This window comes from Tursiops truncatus, chromosome 19, assembly GCF_011762595.2.
Source record: "Tursiops truncatus isolate mTurTru1 chromosome 19, mTurTru1.mat.Y, whole genome shotgun sequence".
NCBI lineage: Eukaryota > Metazoa > Chordata > Mammalia > Artiodactyla > Delphinidae > Tursiops > Tursiops truncatus.
In genome coordinates, this window is record NC_047052.1 from 27,502,288 (window position 1) to 27,528,319 (window position 26,032).

At 39.4% G+C, this 26,032-nt stretch overlaps 2 protein-coding genes across 11 annotated transcripts in view; one reads left to right on the forward strand and one right to left on the reverse strand.

Moving 5' to 3' along the window:
• Window positions 1-20,988, reverse strand: part of RSPRY1 (ring finger and SPRY domain containing 1) — a 45,838-nt gene extending 24,850 nt beyond the window's left edge. Inside the window, exons 1-5 of one of the 3 annotated variants that reach the window (XM_004313225.4) lie at window positions 20,833-20,988; window positions 7,266-7,767; window positions 2,737-2,789; window positions 1,938-2,050; window positions 533-659 (exon numbers count right to left, since the gene is read on the reverse strand). In XM_004313225.4, the coding sequence (XP_004313273.1) occupies window positions 533-659; window positions 1,938-2,050; window positions 2,737-2,789; window positions 7,266-7,612 (640 nt within the window). In that variant the 5' untranslated portion in view covers window positions 7,613-7,767; window positions 20,833-20,988. The other 2 variants (XM_073795545.1, XM_019935776.2) reach the window with 2 other exon arrangements.
• Window positions 20,989-21,262: 274 nt separating this feature from the next.
• The window catches only part of PSME3IP1 (proteasome activator subunit 3 interacting protein 1), a 41,097-nt gene continuing 36,327 nt past the window's right edge, over window positions 21,263-26,032 (forward strand). For 5 of the 8 annotated variants that reach the window (XM_019935778.1, XM_019935784.1, XM_019935780.1 and 2 more), the window contains exon 1: window positions 21,263-21,437. The gene's annotated coding sequence lies outside the window, so the exon portion shown is untranslated. Of the gene's footprint in view, window positions 21,501-21,944; window positions 22,006-26,032 lie in introns of all 8 variants that reach the window. The other 3 variants (XM_033844511.1, XM_019935782.1, XM_019935783.1) reach the window with 3 other exon arrangements.

Consider the following 26,032-nt stretch of genomic DNA (forward strand, 5'->3'; position numbering starts at 1 on the left):
TTGATTTCTAATCCATTGTTTCTTCCACCATAAATGATGCAACTAGCTGGGTTATTCACCTATACTTTGATGTTAACTTTCGTAAAATGGGTAACATTCACAGACAAGTAAAAAATCTGCTTGTCTTCTCAGGAATTGCTCCAATTTAAAGTTCCTTTTCTTCCTCCCCTACCAAATATGTCTCTATTGCCTAGCTAAACTTTATAAAGTGTGTGTATATGTATATTACATATTACATACAATCTTTATCATATGAGCTTAGCCTTTTCTCTTATTTTTAATTTTAAAGCAAATAAGGAAAACTTTTTCTTTTAAATTTCCCTCTGAAAGTCCTCAAAGCTAAATTAGTTTGCATTTACCTCTGTGGCCTTGAGTAATTTTTTTCCAGTTAGACCCTGCTGCTCAATTTTATTTTATTTTTTTAGAGACACGTCTTTGTGGTAAAGCAGGTTTGATCAAAGACCTGCAGTGCCATCTTCCCCTTGATGTTAAACAACTTAAGATCTTCCTTGATGGAGCTTCCCAGAGTTACCTGCTAGTTTCTCAGCCAAGCAGCCTAGGACTGCAGATGTGTTCCTGTGTTTGGCAGGATGACCTGAGTCCTGGCAAGCTACTTCTCCATTTAAGTTGAGAATTTCAGTCAATTTCTGGAGTGCATCCTAAAAACAAAAATGTACAAATGGATTTGATAAATGTATTACTTAGGTTTTTTTTCCTCAAGGTAATTCTTTGACACAAAAGCAATAACCATGTGTTAAATCAACTCAGAATGACCATACAAAAATGATACAAAATAGTCACAGGATACCATTTTTTTTTTAATTTTTATTTTATTTATTTATTTATTTATTTATTTTTGTTTTTTGCGGTACACGGGCCTCTCACTGTGTGGCCTCTCCTGTTGCGGAGCACAGGCTCTGGACACACAGGCTCCGCGGCCAAGGCTCACAGGCCTAGCCGCTCCGCGGTATGTGGGATCCTCCCAGACCGGGGCACGAACCTGTGTCCCCTGCATCGGCAGGCGGACTCTCAACCACTGCGCCACCAGGGAAGCCCAGGATACCATTATTGATGAGAAATATTATTTGATCAACCTGAAAGTTTTCTTAAATGAATTGCTAGATTCCATTTCATTCAAAATGTACCAGTTGTATCAAATATATGCTATATACTCGAGTCGTTAAACAGACTAAGTCCACCCAAATGCCAGTATGATTGATAACAATAGGGCCTAGTGATACTAAAGTAAAAAGTTTCTTACAAAATCTTTTTTATCAATCAAGAACAAATATCACCAGAATTTTAAAGGCAAAGACTTTAAAAGACTAGGCAAAGGTCAATTCACCAGTGACAAGGCCAAAGACTTTTCCCTCTGTCCATGTTTTCCATGTTAGGCCCAAATGTCTGAGGCTTTAAACAAATGAAAGATGCCAGAATCCAAAATTTTAAAAAAAGGATTCCATAGACCATATGGAATAAGGCAATGAAAGTTAGATACTTTCAGTCTACATAAGGGATAATCAAAGTTATGCCGATATTTAATATGTTTAAGACTCAAAAGTACTTTTGGTATAACAGTGTTTTAATAGAAAATGTTTAAAAAACTTTTGTTATGAGGAAATTGTTTGGAGAGAGAGAAGAAAATCAGCTCAGCAACTGAACATTCTTTTCTAGTTTCAAAGATTGCCAGTTCAGATATAAATGCTTCCAATTTTAACATTTTTAAGATTTTAAACTAAAGTTTTAGAGTAAGCTATTGACAGAGGATGTAGCAATTTATTAGTAATAAAAAACAAGTTTACATAATGAAATTAACATTAAATAAAACAGACCCAAAATATATAAAAAGAAATGCATTATATCAAATGTTCTTTGTGGTCATTCATCCTGTGTTTAAGCGGAGATGTCAGTTTCATAAAAGATAAGTATTAACTTACTTTAGTGGGCAATGGACATTCATCTAGTAATAATGTTATAACAGCTGGTCCCAGTGGATCTTCCAATGGAATAACTCTAATTAAAGACTGGACAACGTCCAACCATCCTTCATCTAGGAGCAAATCAAGAAGATTATACGATGGAGCCATATTTTAAAAATGTGAATATATAACTTACAACACAAGATGACTTCACATTAAAATAGAAACACTCTTGGAAAACGGAAACATCCTATAGCTTTTAAGCAGCTAGTATTTGGCATGGACATGGTCATCAACTGCTAGTCATCACAGTAGAGACAAAGAATCCTAACTTACAGGAGTCTGGTGATTTGGGGGTATCTTTATTTGAACAACATTTAAGCTATGGTTCTGGGTTCTCAAATTATGATTAAATAGTTTCCAGCATCTTATTTATGACATAGGAGTTAACTGAGAAGATTAAGTATCTGAAACAGTTGGCTCTATTTTCAGAATGACATTTAGGAAATTGAGGGACAAAAAAATTATCCTCCCCATTCTAGAAGAGTTATAGTCGAAGATCTGTCAATGCCAAAAATAATTTTATTTTAATAATTTTAGTGAGATAAAACCATTACTGAAATATGCAGCATATACTCAGGATATAATACAGTGCTTATTAATTATTGTCCTTATACAAGAAAATTTCCATAGACTAGGGGTTTTTTTCTTCATCATATGTGTTAAGTATTTTTGAAGTGTTTTATTAAAAAAAAAAAGTGGCTACACTTCTTCATGATCATTAATTAGGAAGTATTTTAAAAAACTTTAAAAATACCTGTTTCTGCCATTTCGTGCAATGTAATCATTGAATAGGGAGGTTCCTGATCACTGAAAAACAAACATTCAAGACATCAAACTTGAAGAAATGAGAAATGACAATTTCAAATAAAAGTTCAAACTGGAAGTGTGGGGGTAGGAAGAGAAAGAAATGTACATTAGTGAGCGTAGAGAAAGAGATGGAGGAGACAACCAGAGCTATAATCTGTAAGGACAAACGCACACCACGTGTGCTCATTTCCAAGGTTACTGTCTATGATGGCCCACAAATAAAATGGGCAAAAGGGCACATGAAAGGACCACCATGTAGCCTGAAGTCAAAGCATGGGACTAATACTGGAGCCCAGAGCCCACTTTCAGCTTTACCTCTAGTGGCCCAATGCCAATAGAGACAAGCCAGGGAGGACAACATCATCTTCCTCACATGTACCTCAAAGAATCACCAGGAATGGAGATGACAATCCCAAATGAGGACTTACAGAAGCAAGGGCCTATGTAACATCTTCATTTTTAAGTGTTCTTCTGGTAAATATCACTATGTGCTTAAACTTCATAAAATGGTGTTAGAAGAAAAAGAAACCAAACTTAAGCTACTTAATCTTCTAGTCACTGCTCTAAAATGGCATTTTCCCCTTAATTCAGTGGACTTTCAAACTGTGATCTCAGGAATCCAAAGAGGTGCTTTAGGGGAACCTTTTTTTTTTTTTTTTTTTGCTGTATGTGGGCCTCTTACTGTTGTGGCCTCTCCTATTGCGGAACACAGGCTCCGGACACGCAGGCTCAGCGGCCATGGCTAACGGGCCCAGCCGCTCCGCGGCATGTGGGATCTTCCCAGACCAGATCAGGGCACGAACCCGTGTCCCCTACATTGTCAGGCGGACTCTCATCCACTGCGCCACCAGGGCCCCTAGGGGAACTTTTAATAATGAATGAAATATTTCCCATCAAACAATGATAATCTAATTATTTAAGGAGTATATTCACTGCTTATTTGTTTACATATCGTGGCTCTCTGTTTCACTGTGAAAAAAAACAAAAACAAAAACGATTGTCTTCAATCTTTTAATCCTCAGAATAACCTTGCAATATGCGAATTACTAAATTCATTTCAGGTACTCATTAGGTGCCTGTGTTTGACACATCCTGTGCCTTTTCATAATAAGGGAAAATTCTTATTTAAAAGAATTGTCTTAAATGATATAACTAATGGATACAAACGTTGCTCTGGGGCAATCTGGCAATAATGAAATTAAGTATGCATATACTCAACAATGCTAGAGAAGTTATTACACAGGTGCATATGAGGTTATTTGCTGCAATGCTATTTGTAGGATCAAAAAATTTAGAAGTAGTGACCTAAGTGACTGTCACCAGATTATATGATAACAAAATATAGTACTTTTGAGCATACAAAGGAATACTCTGTAGCAGTCAGAAGCAGTTGTAGCTTTATATACAGCAACATAGGTCTCAAATATAATGTTGAGAGAAGTTAAAACCAAACAGACTTCTCTGTTATGTAAAATTTAAAAATCATACACAAAACAATATTTATAAACTTCCTATACAGACATAAGCAAACATATGCCAGGCATATTGGAAGAACATACCTTAAATTCAGTAGAATGATTACCTACTGATATTTGGAGGTGGGTGGTAAAAAGGACAATGGGATTAGGGAAGAAGGGCAAACTAATAAAAATATGACAAGATCAGTGACCAATAACGAATATGAGCACCTGAATTCTATACAGACACACTTAAAGGACATACACATCCCTACATTCAAAAAAACAAGATAAAATTCTTTGTGGAACAGAAATAGAGCAGAAACTTCTGGTGGAAGACAAAAGCTAAAGTCATAAGACTACTGGGCTCTGGGTCAAGAACTAGACAGAGGTCCAGGAGCTTTATGCCTGCAAGGCAGGTAATGGGGACCAAAACCCCACCCGTGCAAGTGATGGAGCAGACTCACCAAATAAAGTGGGAACAGGGTACTGCTCTCAGTGAAAGGAGTTGCAGAGCTCTGAATGATAATCTGAGCTGCAACCGGTATAAACCTGCAAGTCTCTGGTGACAGAAAAAGGCAGAGAAAGCCATGCAGCAGGACCTGGGCTTCTTACAATAGGATGGGAACTCAGAACCACCACTTTTAGGTTCAGCTGTGGACTGAAGGTCCCTGAGACCCAGATGGAGACAACAAAGGTGACAGAGAGAAAGGGAGAAAAAGACCGGGAAAACACACACACACACACACAAACACACACACACACACACACACACACACACACACACACACACACACACACACACACACACACACACACACACACACACACACACACACACAGTGAGGAAAAAAACTTCCATCAGGAGGAGCCTGCAAATTAAAATTCCAAAGTCATGTGAATAACATTAATACCATTAGCAATCTGAGGGTAAAGTTACTACCAAAAAAAAAAAAAAAAGCAAATAATCAAACTTCAAAATGATTTTAAAATAAGTGTATTTCAAGTGTATTTCCTATAGCAGGTCTCTCACTATGCCATTAAGAACTGTACTGTCCTCTCAAATCAAGGTCATCCTCTCCTAAGTAACAACGAGAGAGGAGAACAATAAATATAGGTCATTTTATAATTGTGATATCTGCATACACCCTTTTACATATATTCTTACTAAGCCCATCTGTCCTGTCTTTTATGTTTAGTTTTAATAGCCTTATAAACTTCGCAGGTTAAGAAATTCTTTTCTTTAGCAGTTTTAAAAAAATAAGCTATGTAACTATGTTTACAAACTGTCTGAACCCCGTTTTGCCATTATATTTTCCAACATGTCCCTTCATACTTGCTCTGCATCTGCCTAATTTTTCCATTCTCAGAAGAGTTTTAACTATAATTCAGTACAAACAGGTTTAAGGTAAAAGTTAGGCTGTTATTCAAGTGTACACTACTTGCCTCACATAAGTGGATTACATGCTTTAGCAACAAGTTTTCTTATAATTTGTAATATTTTCCTGAAGCTTGGAATTAAAGCTCCTCCTGCTTTGCCCCCACACTCTCTTAATCACCCTTTTAAAAAATACAGCAAAGTCTATTCTGTACCTGTTTTTCCAATGGGCTTAAGTAACACTGCTGTGGTTTACTTCCTTACTTGGGAAGGACAACTTTTCATTACAATTTCACAGCACGTTTTAAATGTCACTGTGAAGACACTTTACATAACAGCTTCTAGACCCTTGCTTGAATTTAGAGGATGTAAATGGCATAGATTTATATTCAACAGATATTTCCCACAAACATATAAAGATTACATTAAATTAATTCAGGTACCAGAACTACTTCAAAGGCAGGTTTTAGTAAACTTAGGGAGGCCTTTCTGAATTGGTTATGGTGAATATTTGTAAGAACTACCTTCCCCCAGCATGCTCTATGGCAGATAGAAAAATATGCAATATAAATTTATTTCTATGAGGAAAAAAAAATACCTCAGAATAATATGCACAGGTATACCTTGCTTTATGCTATACTTTCTCAGGAATAAACAAAACTGTGTTTTTATAAATGTGATTATCAAATATTTAGATACTTAAATATATACTAGCTGACCCTGAAGCAAAAAGAACCCAGATAGAACTTTTAAAAAAATACTGTCTTCTATTGAGCAATTGTTACATGCAAGGCACCGTACTAGATGCTTTATATATATTTTATCATGATAATCCTTGTAAGAAAGGTATTATTCTCCTTTTATAGATGAGGAATCTGAGGCTTAAAAGAAGTAATTTACTCAATGTCATGTAGCTAGTTAAGGAGCTGGCCTAGAATTTGAACCTTTGTCCACCATGCTTCTAAAACTTACTCCTAACTACTGTGCTATAGGGTTAAGTTAAAATATTTTTTTCAACTTGAACAATGCCCTTTAATTTCACTGTTATTCAATCTGGGATTTCGTACTTAGACAAAGCAGAGGGGAAAACAAAACGGGTACAGGTGTGTCCTGCAGTTTCTTTTAATTTACAAGCTTCCCAAATGGATCTAAGAGGGCCAACTGAGGGATAAAAAAGAGGGAGAAGGATGAAAACTCTCCTTGACTTAAGTCCTTCCATTGCCAACGGAAGTTGCATGCAGCTATGCTCTTGGTAAAACAACTCATCTTGAATCCCTGGTCAGTGGAGTAGATAGTCAAGCAAGATAAGAGTGAGTCTTCGTGAAACCATTACCTCTTGTAACTTCAACACAAACTCACTCCATACTGACTACGTTCCCTAATAAAGATCATAGCTTTAAATAGTGTTTTCTGCTACAGAAATGTTTACACATTTCCCGACAGATGTACATGTTAGCAAGTAAAAACATCAAACCTTATAATTTACTCTGCCATCAGAGGAGAAATAAAATATTCTCCCCTTGCCCTATGAGCAACAAGGCTTGGTGAATATATCCTAATGAACGGAAGAAGTCCAAAAGTTATGGTTCCTGGCAGAAGGCTTTTCATTAGATAGGAGGTGACCGTGAGCCAGATACTTACTTATCTACAAGAGTCCGTATGACTGCCAGTGTGTCCAGCACTAGTCCGTCTACATTTTGTTTCTTTCTCCTTGGCTCGTGAGGTCCTCGGCCCCTCCTTGGTGGCCGAACAGGGTCCCGGGGTTGGCTCCTCATGTCAGCAGTGGGTACTGCACTGTCGGCCTGCTGCTGCTGGGTGTCAACGCTGTCTTCTGCTCCACTGTCGTCTCGGCAGATACAGGAATTACCCATGGTAGCAGTGGCACCTCTAGTCCCCAGGAAGCGGGCTATGTGCTCCTCAAGAGTCAACAGCAGACCCTGGCCAAGGCTTCTGCTCGCTAAGAACACAGCCCAACCAAAGATAATCATTTAGATAGTTTTCAGTTTTCCAAGTACTGTTGTCATAATCTGGATTTGAGGAACCTGCATCCTATTTGTTTTTAACAACTGAATGCTGAAGAAAGTTGCAGAGTTGATCTCCAACATTATCAATTACAAGGAATCCTGGTCATCCAGTGGCAGTTCTAAAAGAAAAAATGAAAAGGAAAATGAATAAAAGATTCTCGCCTACTCAATTACTCAAACTTTCCTAGTTTGATATTATAGATATTAGGATTACAGTGAAGAATCATCTTTGGTTTTTTTATAGGTTTCTGACGCAAAGAGGTCTTTATATAAGAATTAACAACCAGTGGTTCCTTTCTATCATTATAGTATAAAGATGATTGCTAAACTATATCCTTGTAAACCACAGGAGTTACCATAGATTAAAAAAAAAAAATCTCTATCGATACAGAAATACAAGAGAAGAATGTGTTCAACTGTTTTAAGGGCTCCTTTTGTGGATTAAAAAAAATGTCTCCTTTCTTAATTTAAGTGTATGAGAAATTTTAATATGTTTCAAATAAAAATATCTAATTACAGATGTTTGTCTATATGGGGAAGGATGGCTACATGTATATGTATGGCTGAGTCACTTTGCTGTACACCTGAAACTGTAACAATGTTGTTGATCTGCTATACTCCAATATAAAATAAAGTTTAAAAAAAGGACAGAAAAAAGTTATGATACCAACGTGATAGCACCCACTTTATAACAAGAATAATAAAAGGACAGAGTGTTCTGTTTTTTTTTTTTTTTTGCGGTACACGGGCCTCTCACTGTTGTGGCCTCTCCCGTTGCGGAGCACAGGCTCCGGACACGCAGGCTTAGCAGCCAAGGCTCACGGGCCCAGCCGCTCCGTGGCACGTGGGATCTTCCCGGACCGGGGCACAAGCCCGTGTCCCCTGCATCGGCAGGCGGACTCTCAACCACTGCGCCACCAGGGAAGCCCAGAGTGTTCTGTTTAAATTGCCCAAACTGCATAGATTTCCCATTTGGAGACACTCTTGAGAATTTACAGAAATCATATAAGTAGTTACAAAGTTTTTCTGTTATGTAAGCAAGACTCTGTTTTGGGGAAGGTAAATATATATCACAAGGTTACATTTTCACAATGATAAGTTTGTTGCACACAACTGCTACAAAGTTAAGAACAGGGATGCACCAATGATCTTTGTCTGAGCACCTCATATCGGGCACCAGGCTGGCACTGGGAGAATAAAGATGAACAAGATACAGTCCCCACCCTCCAGGAATTTATGGATGGCCATTCTCATCCCACACAGCATGTTTATCATAAAAAAAAAAAAAAAAAGCCTAATGATAGAGCCAGCTCTTCATTAAGCTGAGGAAATCTGGTTACATGTAAAAAGAAGTAAAGATTCGGAAGCAGGAGACTAACGTGGGGCTGGTAGCAAAAAGTAAAAAATCATGCTGAGACCTGAAGACTAGGACCCATAAGGACACAAACAGACACATAAGGATTAGAGACTGGTAGTCTCTACTCAACATTTGGCTATTTATAATTACATCCTCATATCTTGAGCACTGGCTCAGAAATAGATATAAATAAAATAATTTAGTGGGATCAGAAACAAGAGAAAACTTACTTCTGTTATTTTGGACAGATTTGTAGTAAATTCTTTTAAATATTTGCCCAGTCTAATTACTGCTCATAGGGGAAAAATGGAAGGGAAAAAATATATATATAATATTTAATCTAATCTAATATGTAGAGAGGGGGAGGGACAGGGTAAGGGAGGGAGGGAAGAAGAGGAGAGAGGAGAGGCAATGGATAGACATTATCTCCCTCCAGACTACCAAGACAGCAATGGCTGAGCCAAGCAATATGACAGATGTTCCTGGTTCTCCCAACATAGTCAGGCTGTGTTCAAAATTTGGAGGTTGTAATTTAAAGGATGTGACTGAAGTATAGGTAGGAATATGATGCAGGGATTCAGCTGAAAATAACCTTTTAAAAGAGAACACAGTGGAAATTCCCTGGTGGTCTAGTGGTTAGGATTCGGCGCTTTCACTGCTGTGGCCCAGGTTCAATCCCTGGTCCGGGTTCAGTCCCTGGTTGGGGGACTGAGATCCTGCAAGCCGTGTGGCACAGCCAAAAATAAATTAAAAATAAATAAATAAATGAAAGAGAACACATTCTAAAACAGCAAGGAGTGGAAGTAATACCATACCATTCCCATCACTGCAGGGGCCAGGGTATATAATTCCCTCCAGAGGGTAGATAACCAAGAGATTTCAATGCTTAAAAGGAGACAGAAATCAGAAATAACTCTTTTAAAGGGTCCTTGGTATAAATTTCTGTTGATCTTATAAATTATGCTGGTTTCTGAGAAAGACCAGAAAGCAACATTTAAGAAGTGATGCTTTGGAACTTCCCTGGTGGTACAGTGGATAAGACTCCGTGCTCCCAATGCAAGGGGCTCGGGTTCAATCTCTGGTCAGGGAACTAGATCCCACATGCATGCTGCAACTAAGAGTTCGCATGCCACAACTAAGGAGCCTGAGAGCTGCAACTAAGACCCAGCACAACCAAATAAAATTAAAAAAAAAAAGTGGTAAAATCTCAGACAGCAAACATTAGGTTAAAAAAAAAAAGTGATGCGTTGGCCCTTCTCACAAGAAAGTTCACAGAGGAGGCACTGCTAGAACAATTTGGATGACAGGAGGTAAGAATCCAAGGTTTCTGGCAGGCCTGCCACTGGGCAGTAGCTTAGCTAATGTCACTTCCTTGAAATCTTAAATTATTAGATTAAAATTTTTTCATCCATTGATTTTTTAAAATTAATTTTTATTGGAGTATAGTTGCTTTACAACATCCATTGATTTTTTTTAACATCTTTATTGGAGTATAATTGCTTTACAATGGTGTTAGTTTCTGCTTTATAACAAAGTGAATCAGCTATACATATACATATATCCCCCTATCTCCTCCCTCTTGCGTCTCCCTCCCACCCTTCCTATCCCACCTCTAGGTGGTTACAAAGCACTTAGCTGATCTCCCTGTGCTATGCAGCTGCTTCCCACTAGCTATTTTACATTTGGTGATTTTTAAAAAATAAAAAGTGAGAGGGAATTCGCTGGTGGTCCAGTGGCTAAGACTGTGCTTCCACTGCAGGGGGCACAGGTTCAATCTCTGGTCAGCGAACTAAGACCCCACATGCCGAAATGCGGCCCAAACAAGTAAACAAAACCAAAAAACATAAAAAGTGAATACATGTTCGTTTTATAGACCTAAATGCTGCAAAGGTCTTTTGCTCTTTTCTGAAAGGCTTTCTTCATAGCCCATTCCCTTCCTGGAGGTAACCCCTGCTAAAAGCTTCATGAATCTGTTTCCACACCTATTATTATGTACTTACGAACTGGCTTTAAAAAAATTAATTAGAACATCACCATATTTTCTATGATTTGCTTTTCCCCCCTTAACATCTTTCTATACCAGTATATATAAAACGACCTCATTCCGTTTAAGGCTGTACAGAAATCCATACTCTGGATTAACATAGTTTCTTAACCAATAGTCTATAAACGTCTGTGGCTAAGCCAGCTAATACTTTGCGGATGGCAGAATGTAGTGGTCCAAGATTTGATACAAGGGAACTCTACTTGGGAATGAACGCTCTATCTTCTGGGGAGGTGCTCTCAATGTTATCAGAGCAGGAGGGAATTCCACTGGCTTCTCTAAAGCTCCAGAACCTTTCCATGCAATCAGTATGGAAGTTGGGATGGACATGACATGCAAACAGTAGATTCAATCCAACATGACACATTAAATTGGAGAAGGCATACCTGAGGAAGGGAGACAAATCAGGTAGTAAAAATATCGGCAATGATTTGAGGATGTCAAGGTGAGATCAAGTCTCAGAAAACAAAGCCCTGAAGGGGAGAGAACAGGGCATCCTATAAAGTTACAGTTTAATGCTAACACTTGTAGAGCTATTTAGAATAACTAACAAGAAACAATGTTGGGAGTGATTGTGAGGAAAACAGTGGGTTAAAAATAAGTTTACAGACATTGAAAAACCAGTGGAAAAGTGTGAGTCATGATATATACATGATCTGTTAGGATACAACTAACTATCCATGTAAGGGGAATGAGATTTGTATCACAAGCCATATTTGAAAATTCCAAATGGATGAAATTTTTTAATTAAAAAATAAATGCATAAGAAAGAAAGAAAGGAAGGAAGGAAGGAAGTTTGTTGGATCTCAAATTCTTTTTTTTTTAAACATCTTTATTGGAGTATAATTGCTTTACAATGGTATGTTAGTTTCTGCTGTATAACAAAGTGAATCAGCTATATGTGTACATATATCCCCGTATCTCCTCCCTCTTGCGTGTCCCTCCCACCCATCCCTATCCCACCCCTCTAGTTGGTCACAAAGCACCGAGCTGATCTCCCTGTGCTATGCAGCTGCTTCCCACTAGCTATCTGTTTTACACTTGGTAGTGTATATATGTCCATGCCACTCTCTCACTTCGTCCCAGCTTACCCTTCCCCCCTCCCCGTGTCCTCATCAAATTCTTAAACTTTATTCTATCCAAATATTTTTGCTAAGGCTTATTTAAACTGAATGTAGAATAATTAAATCCATGCAGATTTCCATTTAGTATATTTCAAAGCAAATGGAAGATATCCAATAATACAGGTATTTCTAAAAATCTGACTAATTTGGAGGTGAGGAGAATTAAATGTAGTGGGAGTTTGTTTTGTTTTGTTTTTGTTTTTTTTCTATTTCCAAATTGAACTCAAGTATAGTTCAGGTCAATTTTTTCCAAAAGAGTCATTTTCCTTAAATGACCTAGAAAATGATGTCAACTACAAAATTTGTCAGAGAAGGAAATGGAGTAAAAAAATACAAGTATTTTCAATATTTTAAAACCAAAGACTCTTTTGTAAGGACTATCTGTAAAGACCAGGTATAAATAAGTTAATTGGGGGGAGAAGCCAGGAGGCATTTCAAAGCAAAGACTATGAAACATACAAGGAAAATATAAGAGCTGTTATCTTTAATTTTTTTCTGAGGGTTACAGCCAAAAGCAGGACAAATAAGTGAACAAAGTGTATGATCTTTCAGATTTATTCAGCACTAAAAAATGTATAGCTTTTCATCTGGAAATGGCTGTCACTTATGACACTTCTCAGAGACTAAATTGTGAATACCTTAGGCAAAAGACTGGGTAGTGAAGCTAAACAATTACACTTTAGACAGCTTCATTTTATCTCATTCCAAAAAGCATTATGTGGCCCACTTTCCAAAGACCATTGTTTTAAGACAGGAACATTCAATGTACAGATCTTGTACAGGATGCCAGAGGCCACCTACAGTACAAGGGCACTGGCTTTGCAGTCACACAGTTTGGGCACAGGTCTCAGCCCTGCAATATTTCCAAATATGCATTCTAATTATCCTGACTACTGACACACTTTAAAACATGGAGGGCTTCCCTGGTGACGCAGTGGTTAAGAATCCGCCTGCCAACGCAGGGGACATGGGTTCGAGCCCTGGTCCACGAAGATCCCACATGCCGCGGAGCAACTAAGCCTGTGCGCCACAACTACTAAAGCCTGTGCACCTAGAGCCTGAGCTCTGCAACAAGCACTGCAATGCGAAGCCCACGCACCACAATGAAGAGCAGCCCCTGCTCACCACAACTAGAGAAAGCCCGCACACAGTAACGAAGACCCAACACAGGCAAAAATAAATAAATAAATTAATTAAAAAAACAAAACAAAAAACATGGAGATAGTAATAGTTCTTACACCTCATAGTAGTTCTATGAGGATTAAATGAAATAGTACATGTAAAATACATGGCACAGTGCCCAACATGTAAAATGGATCCCAAAATGCAATATATTATAAAATGAGCAGGTAGCTAATCAGAAGTAACCAGATAACCTGGGAGGTGGGGGCTCTGGAATCAGATCTGTCTTAATTAAGAGCACTAAGATAACTAACAAACTCATCTTTTATAGAACTCATCTACCCTGTACTGAAATAATTATTACTTATCTATACTTTTAGACAAAGAACCTTGGAAAAGATTGTAGCTTAATAATCCCAAAGGTGATGGGCATTAGAGTCACTTAGGTACTTCTTAAAATCCAAATTCCTCGTTCTACTCCAAATAGCCAGCATCTGAATTTCTAGGATGTGGCCCAAGCAAGTGTTTCCTTAAAAGCTCCCCAGGTGATTCTGATGGTGGCCAGGTCTGGAAATCACTGTTTCCAGGTCTGGAAATCGCAACTAGAGAAAGCCTGCAGGCAGCAACGAAGACCCAACACAGCCAAAAATAATAAATAAATAAAAATAAATAAATTTATTTAAAAAAAAGAAATACTTTTCTTACCATCTAAATGGTAATGCTTTTTAAATCATTACACTGTTCATGACTATTTTGCTAAAAGGGCATAATTACAAACCTTTGCTTTGCAAATCTACTTCTCTGAAGTGTAGTAATATTTATTTTTATCCTCCCCCTTTGAAAAAAGAAAGTAAAGACTATTCTTTCCATTTCTATATCATTTATGATTTATTAATTTTACATTTTATATGTTTTAAAGCCGCTCTGAGAGGGGGAAAAAACAAACTTGGGCTCTCAGTAAGTTTAGTGTTAAAGGAGTGAGGTCTGGTTCAAAAAACACAGACCTCTACCATCATAAACAGCTCACCACAGAGACATCTGCCAAATGGCCTAACCCTCTCTAACAAATGGTCCAGGAATCAATGATTCATCTCTTCAAATATTTGCTTGCATTCAACCATAATACAGCTCAGTGACTTTAAGAATACTTTCTTTTCTCTGAAAATAAGACTTCAGGATTGTGCTGCCAAGACAGGAGAGGCTGGTTAAATGAATGACCATAGGAAGAAAAACCAAACTTTGGGCATAAAATTACTATTGCTGTCATCTTTACCTCATTGTTCCAAAACAGTGGATGCAGGACTTTTTTCCAATCCACCACTCAAAGGCTAAATTGTATAGCATGAACAATAACAATATATAATACACTGGAAATATTAATGATTTTCTCTCCTTAGAAAATGTTTTGGATTTTTCCCCTAAGACAGTGAATGCATTACAAGTGATAGCTTCTAGTGTTCACTATGCCCCTCGGACATTTTATTATGAAAAATTTCAAACATATAGCAAAGGTGAATTTTACAGTGAACACCTATATACCCAGCACCTAGATTCTACCATTTACATTTTACTATACTTGCTTTATCACATCTCTACACATCTCTATCCATCATCAATCCACCTATTTTTTTTGATGCATTTCAAAGGCATCAGTATACTTCCCCCTAAAAAATTCAGTATGCATATCACTAACTGGACTTCAATATGTTTTGAGGTTACATTTATATGTAATGAAATGTACAGGTCTTAAGCATGTATGTGCTGAACTTTGTCTAGTGCGTATACCTGTATAACTCAAACCCTATCAAGATAGGGAAACTCACCCAGAAATATATTTGCTTTTAAAATATCCTGCAGGACGCCCCAATGACCACAATTTTCTTGTATTTAAATGGGGAAAACTTGGAGGGCAACAAGATTCTTTGGTAGCAAAGTAGATAAGAACGGTGTATTGTATATCAAGAGTACACTTGCCAGTTGAAACAGAAACCACCTAAAGACATTTTAACAAGAGCATTTTTTGTCTCTAGACTCTAAGGTATCTGATATTCAGGGGAAAGGGAAGTGAAAGATTGTGAAATATTTGGTTGGAACTTCACTTTTCCCCCAAAAGGAAAGGCAGCTCTGATAAGATATTTTTACATGTCGTCCAGGTGTCCAAAACTGTCTGCAGTGGCACTGGGCACTTGAGGTTTAAGTCACATAGAGTATTCTTATCCCCTGCATTGTAACCTTCAAGTTGTCTGGGAAAAGCACTGAATGATTCTGATATTTCTCTTATGCACTGAGGTTGGTTTAAGAAAGTACATCTTTGAGGTAAAAGTAGATAATTTTTCTGGTTGAACTGTTAGAGGAGTATTTATGGCTAGGACAGAGTAAGGGATTTCCAGAAGCAAATAACAGTAAAAAAGAGAGGGAAAAAAAAAAAAGAGAGAAATGAATAATCCCTGTCTGGTCTCAAAGTTTGAAAAATTTGCCTTGGACCCAAAAAGGAAATGCTAAGAAAGAACTGAGGTAAGTGCTAATGATGGCTACCACACAGAGGAGAAAAACAAATGTAATACTCCATGCTGTTTGGGATTTTCACCTCCAGGAGACCAAACAACAGGAAATAATATAGATGTGTCATTCAAACACATACATGATTAACAAATCTGAAGGAAAAGGACTTTTCTGTTATAGGAAACTCTTTGCTATTAAGAAAAGCAAACAAAATGTGTAAACAGTATGAATAGCAACATTTTCCTTAATGAGATCCACTTAAAGTGGTGTCTGAAAACACTCAATTGCACTCTCAACTGTATACCTACCAGAACCTAACAGGTATTCAATAAGCATTTTAAGTGAGTTTATTCTAAAATCTGTAAAGGGGATATATGTATATGTATAACTGATTCAGTCTGTTATAAAGCAGAAACTAACACACCGTTGTAAAGCAATTATACTCCAATAAAAATGTTAAAAAAATCTGTAAAAAAAATTTATCTCTTTGAGAAGCTGAGACAACATCACTCAATAAATATGAATCTAATGCTTATATGCCAGGCACAGAGCAAAGATGAAAAAAGGTCCCTCGTGCTCTTCTTAAAGGGATGAAGGACAGACAACACAGAGTGCCCAACCCATAATATAGCACCTGCCACAGAAGCCCATGCATATAGTGTCAGGTTCACTAGGAGGAGGCCTCTCGCTCCCCCATTCTTCCTGTGGAAAAGGAACTTAGTAACATTCAAGTATCTCCACAGGAGCAAGTTTTTAGGTGACTGTATAAATCAGCATTAGCAAAAGAGGAATGAAGGATTTATATTTGCACTGCAACACATTCATGTCTTAAATAAGCCAAAATATTGTTGGTACAAATATCCCTGACCACACAGTGAAAGGTTAACTGAAAGTCCATAAATTAAATTGCTAAAGATGAAGCTAACAGTAACTCTAATGAAAAATAAAGAGGAAACACGATGAAAAACCGAGATCAATTTGAGACAATACTGATGATGCATCCCAAATAAGCATCATCCCTTCCTGAATATTGTAGGAATCCCCATTCTGCATATGACATGTAAGAAGCTTTGCATTGGTGCCAAGTTTCCCATGACAGTACTTCCTGGAAGAAAAAGGTATTAGAGGTAACAGCAAACTCAAATGTTGTGCCAGTTTTAGTTTATGAATATTATGTTTTAGTAATCCTCAATAATTTACTTGGCAGGTTATTAATAAGTAGCCTTTAGGCATAGGTAGGTATGAACAACTATGAAGCAATAAGAATTGAAAAAAAGGAGAGGGGCCAGGTAGGAGCCATACTTTGAGAATCATTGCATTAAAGGAGCACAGATGAGGAAACTTAATTCTTCAGGAGGTAGAAGGGGTAAGAAAAAAAGACTAACACTGAAACATTAAGCTGAGGTAATAATAAACCTGCCAAGTAAGGTATTTCAAAACCTTCTACTTGATGTATATATACATACATGAAATTATGCTTGGAAACTATAATTTCAAGCAATAAGAAAGCTACATACAGGGTTCATTCCTTAACAAACTTAAGGAGTGCATCAATCCTTTGCTGTCTCAAGTGCATTCTTAGTTTTCAAAAGCTTAGGGAGGGAGAAAGGGGAATATTCTCTAAGAGCTTATCACTATTTATTAGATAACTTTATCTCATTTAGCCTTGTATATATCATAGTTATCTACAGTTAAACATGCTTTTACATACTGAACCAGCAAGCATTCCCTTTTGGAATGGACACTGAGAGTAAAATATAACAAATATGTACCTTTTTCTAATCATAAAGGTTGGCAAGAAAACTATATCAAAAGCCAACTTATTGAACAGATAAACCAAAGGGCACATATTCACTTTTTTGCATTCCTAAAAGTTGTGAAAGTCTCCTCCTAAGCTGGTGGCCCAAGTTATGGCATTTATTACTTCATAACTGTTCTGTTCTTTAATTTTCTAACTTGCATACCAGGAAAAAACTATCCAAATTCAATGGTAAATGCCTTGAAAAATGCCCAAATATTTGAAGAGAAGCTAAATAGATACTTTACTACCCACCCTTCCCCGGCCATAACTCTTTTGAAATAGATTACCGTTGTTCTACCGTGGTTCCTGTCTGTGATGCCTAATGACTTTTCACTTACTTTTGCAACCCTGTGACGGTCACATTCTACTTTACAAGAATCCCACCACAAACCAGAAAATTTCCAATTTAAAGTAGCGTAATAGTGAGACTTCCCTGGTGGTGCAGTGGTTAAGAATCCACCTGCGGATGCAGGGGACACAGGTTCGATCCCTGGTCCGGGAAGATCCCACATGCCGCGGAGCAACTAAGCCTGCGTGCCACAACTACTGAGCCTGTGCTCTAGAGCCCGTGTGCCACAACTACTGAAGCCCGCGTGCCTAGAGCCTGTGCTCCACAGCAAGAGAAGCCACCTCAATGAGAAGCCCACACCCTGCAACAAAGAGTAGCCCCTGCTTGCCGCAATTAAGAGAGAAAAGACTGCACGCAGCAACGAAAACCCAACAACAGCCAAAAAAAATATATTAATTTAAAAAAACAGTAGCGTGATAGTGATTACCATCTCAAGAATTCCTAATAATTTTCAAACTATATGGGTACTAGATTGTCCAAGAGAGTTGTATTTTAAAGAATTCAAAATGACTTCTCATTTCATTATAACAAATTACTTCATTATTAGGAAAAGCATAGGCAATTCCTGATAGACTGAATTAAGCTCATGAGTTGAAACAGACTGTAATAAATTCACTTTAGGAACACACAATGATTTTTTTTTATTATACTCTTGCCAAAACATACTTCAAAGTTGTTGTTTTCCCCTATTCACTACAGAATAACATACTACTACATAAAATGCTAAGTTTTTATTTTCTCTTGATTCTTGGCCAATTTACTAACTGGAAAGTTATTTTGCTGACAAAGCAGAAAAAGTCCACATAGAGTATGCTGGAACACTTCCTACAGTCAATAACGTAAAAATAATCATGGAGCACAGAAATAATGAAAACAGCAAAAGCAGGACACAGACCTTAAGCAGTAGATCTGGACGACATGTACCCTGGGAACCAGAAAGCTCACAAAATCACCACAGTGATTTTTTCAAAAAAGACTCATGGAACATAAGATTAGAAAAACAGGAATTTCAAGTCGGCTTTTTGTTTTTAAAAAAAAAAAAACTTCAAAAATCACAAATTACTAAATATTTGTTAAACCAGCTCTAACAAATGCAACTAAACAAAAATTAGGAAAATGTCAGACATGGGCACAGTACGTATACCCTCACAGAGGGAGCTACAAGGCAAGATGTCACCCCAGGAAATGCAAACTATATATGGTGAAAAGTAGAAAAAACCACTGTGGAAGAGAAATATAAAAGCAACAGCTAATGCGCCTCATAATCTATAGTTTGGGGCTACTACAGGAAGGCATAGTATTCATGGAAAAAAGAGGAGGTCTCATTTATAAAATCACAACTGAGGGAGGAAACATGATATTCACTACCTGTAGACATCCAAAGGCCACAAATACATATATATGGGGAAAGGGGAGGTAGTTTACAATATTGAGATCAAATTACCTACAAGAAAATTTCAGCTGTCAGAAAAAAAAACTCCCGAAGGAAAAGATTATATCATAGGGCTATCTTCTGCCAGTACCATCAGAAGTTTAAAGTAAATTAAAACTCTGGGAGCAAAACTGGAAATCCCTCTACCCCCATCTAAGCAGGGGTTGAAATCATGGGTTTAAAATTATATGACCTACAAAGCTGTAAACCTTGAAGCTTTCGGTACAATATGACTTCCAGCACTCCATAGGTGATCAACAAGTGTATTAAATGCTAATCCCTTACACCTACATACTGCTTTACAGTTTAGAAAGTGCCTTCACTTTCATTTCTCAACAGCAACCCCTTCGATGGTAGAATCACAATACTTTACTTTCACACACTGTGTTATTTTACAGAAGAGACCCAAGGAGGTTAAGGAGGAGGAGATGGTAGGTAAGGGGCCTGGACAACCAAGGGACTCTATTCAGTCAGTTAAATAGACACTTCTAACCTTTAGAAGTTCAAAGTACAACACTCCAGGGGGAGCAACCTCATTCAGACAGCTATACAGGATAGAACGCCAGAGTCTCAGTGGACTATTTCTGCCTCTACCTCCGCCCCCCAAAGACAGGGAAACTGAGGTAGCAGGTAGAACAAAAGCCTGATCTAGAGTCACGCAGGGCGTGTTGGTGGGACAGACTTCCCCCACTCCACCTGCACTATACCCAGAAGCGGCTGAATCCTGTGTTTGAGAGGAAAACGCTTGCCATTCCCGCTTCCCTCTCACTATTCCCCACCCAGGCTTTCCTATGGATGGGGGTCTTCTCTTCCCGGAATCGCGCAGCAAATCCCCTCTCTCCAGGCCCTTACCCATTTGTCACATGGGGCCTCCGAGGTAGAACCCGCTAGCTCTGGCTCCCAACTCCTAGCCTCTCTCTCTGAGGCGTCTCTTGACCCTAAGGCACGTCTAAGCTTCCCCGGCTATGGTCTACCTCCCACTCGTGCCACCTAAACCTCAAACTCCACAAAAGGAAACCCTCCCCAAGCGTCCTCCCACCTACCTCCTCCACCCTGGGTACCCCTGAGGAGCACTCCTAAATATCAGCAGCCTCCCAGGAGCTACCTGCTTCTCACCTGGGCCCCTTTAGCCGCGGCCTCCTCAGAAAGGCGATCCCCAACAACCTCCTCGGTCAAGAAACCCCTAAAGGGGGAACACCCTCTTCCAGAAACCTCTCCGAGCGTCTTCAGCACGGGCCTCGCTGGAGGACCTCTGGGCTGTTTCCTGGGCTCTGCCCAACGCCACCCCCTCCCAGGCCCCTTCTCGGAACCTCCCCCGGCCCCAGTCCGGTCTCTCCGCCGCAGACTCGGGCGGCTGTTCCCCTCCCTCACGGACGTCTCCAGCCCTGGGATTCCCCCCGCTCCGCGTCCCCAGGGGCTTCCCGGAGCAGCGTGACTGGGCTGCGGCACTGACTTTCTCCAGCTCCCGGGCCCACCCGAGGGAGGAGGCGGCGGCGGCGACGGCGCAACTCCTTTGTGACAGGTCCGAGAGAGCGGTAAAGATGGACGCGAGGCCAAGGCGCTGCCATTACGTGCTGGGCCCACCCCCGCTTCGTACCGCCCAGGCCCTCCCTCAGTCCCCTAGGAAACGCCCCTTCCTCGGTGGCAATCCCTCTTCCTGAAAGCCAATCAGCTTTCAGGTAACATGTCACGTGACATCGCCACTCGGCCCGCCCCCCTGGAGGGAGCTGGCCAATCCCCTTGCTGACGTGTGAATGGCCCAATCAAGTCTCTCCCGCTAGCTTTCTAAGGACCGGATTTCCATCTGTCTCCTGCGGAGGAGGAGAGGTGCGGATTGGGTTACGCTGCCGGAAGGGGGGCGGAGCTCTGTTGTGGCGGTGAGGAAAAGGAAGCTCGGCGGGGTCGAAAGAAATATAAAAGCAAAGGCTATTTTCGTTCTTTCTTTCTGTTTTTACTTTCTTTCTGTTTCTTTTTCCTGAAGAGCGAGCGGCGCTTGCGGTGGCGTTTTGGGGTGGGCGCCGCCGAGGTGAGGGGGTCTCGCCTCCTGCACGCTGGTAGGTGAGTGCGGCCTGGGCCCTGGCCAGGCAGCGAGACCTGGGCTCCGGCTTCCTCGCTCCGGAGGTGAGGGGCTGCGTTTGATGGGAGGTTTAGGGCCAGGTCTGCCCTCAGTCCGCTCTCTCGCCCAGTGTTCTGAGTAACCGGGGACTGGGGCTTGCGGGGCCCAGCCTGAGGGAAGCCGAGGGAGCCCGCGAGAATGCCTTCAGGTCCTGTGGAGGAGGATGCCGACCCTTTCAAGGGGTCCTGGGACTTTGGGCCTCTAGTCGGCTCCCCTCTACCTTTTCTGTCAGGTGGGGCCACCCAGGCTCCAGGTGAGGAGCGGGCTCTATCCCAAACGTTTTGGAACGGCTCCAGGCTACTCGGGAGATGTGGGGGGTGCCTGGTTGGAAATGATTGAGTCACAGAATTAGTGCAGGAGGAGAAACATTTATTATGTACCATGTACCAGTAGATGTGCTCAGTGCATTTTCTTCTAATGGAAAACAAACTGGTGTGCTCATTTTGCAGAAAACTTAGGAAACTAAGACCGCGCGGGTTGAAGCGTCTTGTTTGAGAGTTGCTGGCCCAGGTGAATGTCAGTGCGCATGGCGGGAAAAGGGGAGTGCGCGTTCAGAGCACTGGTTCTTAAACTAGTAGAAAACAAGAGCTTCTGCGGCCCTTTTAAAATGCATATTCTCGGACCCCACCCTAGATAGTCGGACTGGGGTGTTGGGTGGGACCCAGGAAGCCAAGTGCGGGTCTGGTGGTCAGAATTCCCAATGACCTGTTGTGTACCAGCTGTTGGGTAAGATTTGTTGATAATTCATTCAGCTGTGTGCCTTATTGCTTTGTTAACAAGGACGCCGTTAAATGGTTTGGAAGGCACTGCTTTTGAAACACTTGAGAGGAATTAGTGTGTAGGCCCCTTTTTGATAACAAGCAATTGAGCTGAGGTAAAGGCAGCTTGTACAGTCTTTCAAATAGAGCTCGAGGTTAACAATTTGTAAGGGTCTGAAAGCAGAGGCTACCCAATTATCTTTCTCACCTGAGGTCTTGGTGCCTCAGGTGAGAAATTCTTCGTGGTTGTAAGAAAGGAAGAATTATGTCAATACCATTTACTTGGTTAACAGTGTTTAGCTTCTAAGAATCTTGCTGTTTTGGTTAGAATCAAGCTGCTGCTTCAGAAATTGAAAACCACGTATCTGGTAAATGAAGTAATTTAAGTGCATGGTTTAGCCATAGACTCAGTTGTGTGTAATTATGTCTTCGTGGCAGCTAAATTAAACAATTTCAGTGTGCTCACTGTTGATCACCTTTTGTACATGCTTTGTCTTAATTCTCAAATATGATCTGTGTCACTTTTTACTATAGGATGTGTTTTACAGATTATTTTGTCCTTGTCTTTGGTTTTCTGCATTTTCATTATGATGTATGCAACTATGGATTTGTTTTTGTTCAGTTTGGTGTTTATTACACTTACTAATTTGTGGATTGGTGTCTTTCATTAGTTCTGTAAAATTCTCAGCCATTTTATATTCATGTATTGCTTCTGCCCCGTTGTTTATCTTCCTTCTTTATTGATTTAACATAGACCTTTTCACTCTCTTCTTTATGCCTCTTACTCTTTTTATTTTTCTATACTATATTCTGGATAATTTCTTCTTTATTAATTCTTTCATAGGTTACTTCTAACCTGTTATTAAACTCATCTGTTGCAATCTTAAATTCAGTTATTGCATGTTTTAGTTACTGAAGTTTTATTTTTTTTTTCTTTTCAAATGTGCCATGCCACTGTCTTACAGTTTCTTATTCTCTGCTATTAATTTTGAGGCTTGGTTTTTATTTCTTTAAACATGGTAAGCATAGTTGTTTTGTAATCTATATGTGTTAATTCCTTTGGGAATGTGAATTTCCTTTGAGTCTGTTTCTGTTACCCATTATTCTTGCTTTTTTTCTTACCAGTTCACCTTTACCTTCATGGTGTAGTTCTTTGGGGTACCAGATTAAGATGGAGAAAGAGGTGGTTGGTTATCAGACTCTGCACACCCTGGGTGGGCTCCCTGCTTTTGAATTTTGCTTCGCAAGGGCACCAAAACAGTAACTTTCAGTTTTCAAGATCAGAGAAATCCTTGGGATGAAAACCAGTTTGAATATTGGACTTAATCTGGTTTTCACCTTGTCTTGGGTTTTTGGCCAAGTTCTTTACCATCTTGTTAGCTTTTCTATTTGTTTAAAAATTATTTTAAAAAATTCTTCCAGTTTCACTAATCATAGAGGTAGGGGATTGGTCTCAATTACCTAGCCCACTATTTCTGGAAATGAAGGCCCCCTTTGATTTTGATTTTAGAGTGTGAAATATGTCATTTCAGGCAAACTTGAGTTAAAGATTATTTTTCTTAATATATGTAAAACTTCCACCACTTTTCACTGTGCAGTGTCATAGCTGCAAAATTAAGCTTCCCCTGTGCTTTTTTCCTAGTCTTCCTTATCTAACTTCCATTCTCTGAGAGCATTTAACCTCATTCTATACTTCCTTAAATTGCTCATGTACCAACCTTCTCTCTTTTATTGAGTGCAAGTTCCTCACTTGCTAAAAAGTAGTGCCAGTTTACTACCTAGCACTGTGCCTTGCACATAATAGGTTCCCTGTAAAGATTTAGTTCAAAAATACAGCTGAAGGAGTTAGTGGGCCTTGTATGATTGGTGTAATGTAAAACCTTTTTTTTTCTTTTTTAAATTTGGCCTTAGGAGATACATAAAGCCTGGAGGGTGGGGGTGGGAAGGAGTATGATTTAGTGCGGGTTAGGTTCCAGAGTTAGCCCAGATCGTAATATAGTGTGTAATCAAAGCTATCCTCGAAAAACTTTTAGGGAGGCACCATGTTGGATGTAGGTATACCAGTGCAGCAAAATTCCAGCATGGCCAGATTTTCCTCCGGCTTTGAAACAGATGCTGTTTTTCTTCCTTTGAGTCCCAGATGAAGTAGTTGGTTTGCATTTAGGAATCACAATGTGTAAAAAAAATATAACTAATACTAGAATCACACGTAGTGAGGGAAGTGTTTACACTCTGAGAGGCACACATGAATTGCGGAGCTGAGAATCAGCTAAGGGAACCAATATTTAAGTTCTCTCTTTTTTTCTTCCAGTGGATATAGATGAATTCAGGGTAAATGCACATATGATATTTTGTTCTTGTGCTGTGGAAAGATAAATGTATATTTAGGTTTTTTTTTAACTTTTAACTTCATGTGTTTTTTAGATGCCTAGACAACCAGAAGTTTACTTCAAATTGCTCTTTATAGTAAACATTCTAAATATGAATTACACTGCTTATGGTGTACCCTCATTTTGAGATTCTTTTGTCTCCCTTGCTAGTGGAGTAGGTTAAATAAGCCTCAGTGTTAGAAGAGTGACTAAGGATTACTTTGTCTAATAATAAGTGCTGACAAAGTGTTCTCTGTTAGTAGTTGTCATTCTCTGAAGTTTTATTTATTTATTTATTTATTTTTGGCTGAGTTGGGTCTTCGTTGCTGCCTGTGGGCTTTCTCTAGTTGCCGTGAGTGGGGGCTACTCTTGGTTGCGGTGCGCGGGCTTCTCATTGCTGTGGCTTCTCTGGTTGCAGAGCACGGGCTTTAGGCACGCGGGCTTCAGTAGTTGTGGCACGTGGGCTTAGTTGCTCCGTGGCATGTGGGATCTTCCCAGACCAGGGATAGAACCGTATCCCCTGCCTTGGCAGGCGGATTCTTAACCACTGCGCCACCAGGGAAGTCCCTGAAGTTTTATAATACAGGGAAAGTTGGCTTGATCTAAACTGCTGTAGCTTGGTAGAAGTGTCTCCTGGCCAGAAAGCAGTCTTTATTTGGAATATTTTTGAGTTTGCCAGATGGCAAATTCCTTTTAGTTGCTGTCCTGCATTTTGAAATCCCGTGTGACTTGAACATCAGGATAAAAATGTTGGAAGAGCAGTACTTAAATATATTTACTGACAGAAAGAAAGTGGATAGGCCTATCGTTTTTGCTCCCCAAAGGGAAGCCTTAGAACACTGTGACACAGAGATCTGATCCTCCCTGGTGTATTTTTACACGTACAGTGTATCTAATGTTAGAAATTAGGAGGGTATGGTGGCTAGTGATGTAAACACTTAGGTAGTCTGCCATCACACAATTCAGTTCCATAGGAAACCAGATCTCATTAATTTGTATCATGGCACGAGCTAAATGGAATAATTTTCAGGTCAGCAATGGCAATTATTTTGGGAGCAGCAATGTAAGTTTTGTTTTTTAAAACTTGTATAGCATGGTATGTATGAGTCCATTCTGTCCCACCAACCTGGAAATTAAATACTACAGTCTCCAGTACAAATACAGTAGTGCAGTGTTTAACATTTACTTCAGCTTGAAATATAAGAACTTTGTTTCTTTGGCTGTCAAGCAAATTTGAAAACTCTTTGCATCAGTTTGAAACTTTTAAGTTGGGACAAAGTGATTTTGGCATGGTTTTGGTTTTCCATGAATTCCCTATTTGAAGAACTTAAATAATCCTTTTAAAAATAATGTAATGTTTAATTTGATAATTAAACTTGAGTCGCCATGCAGAAAAGCTATGTGGGTAAA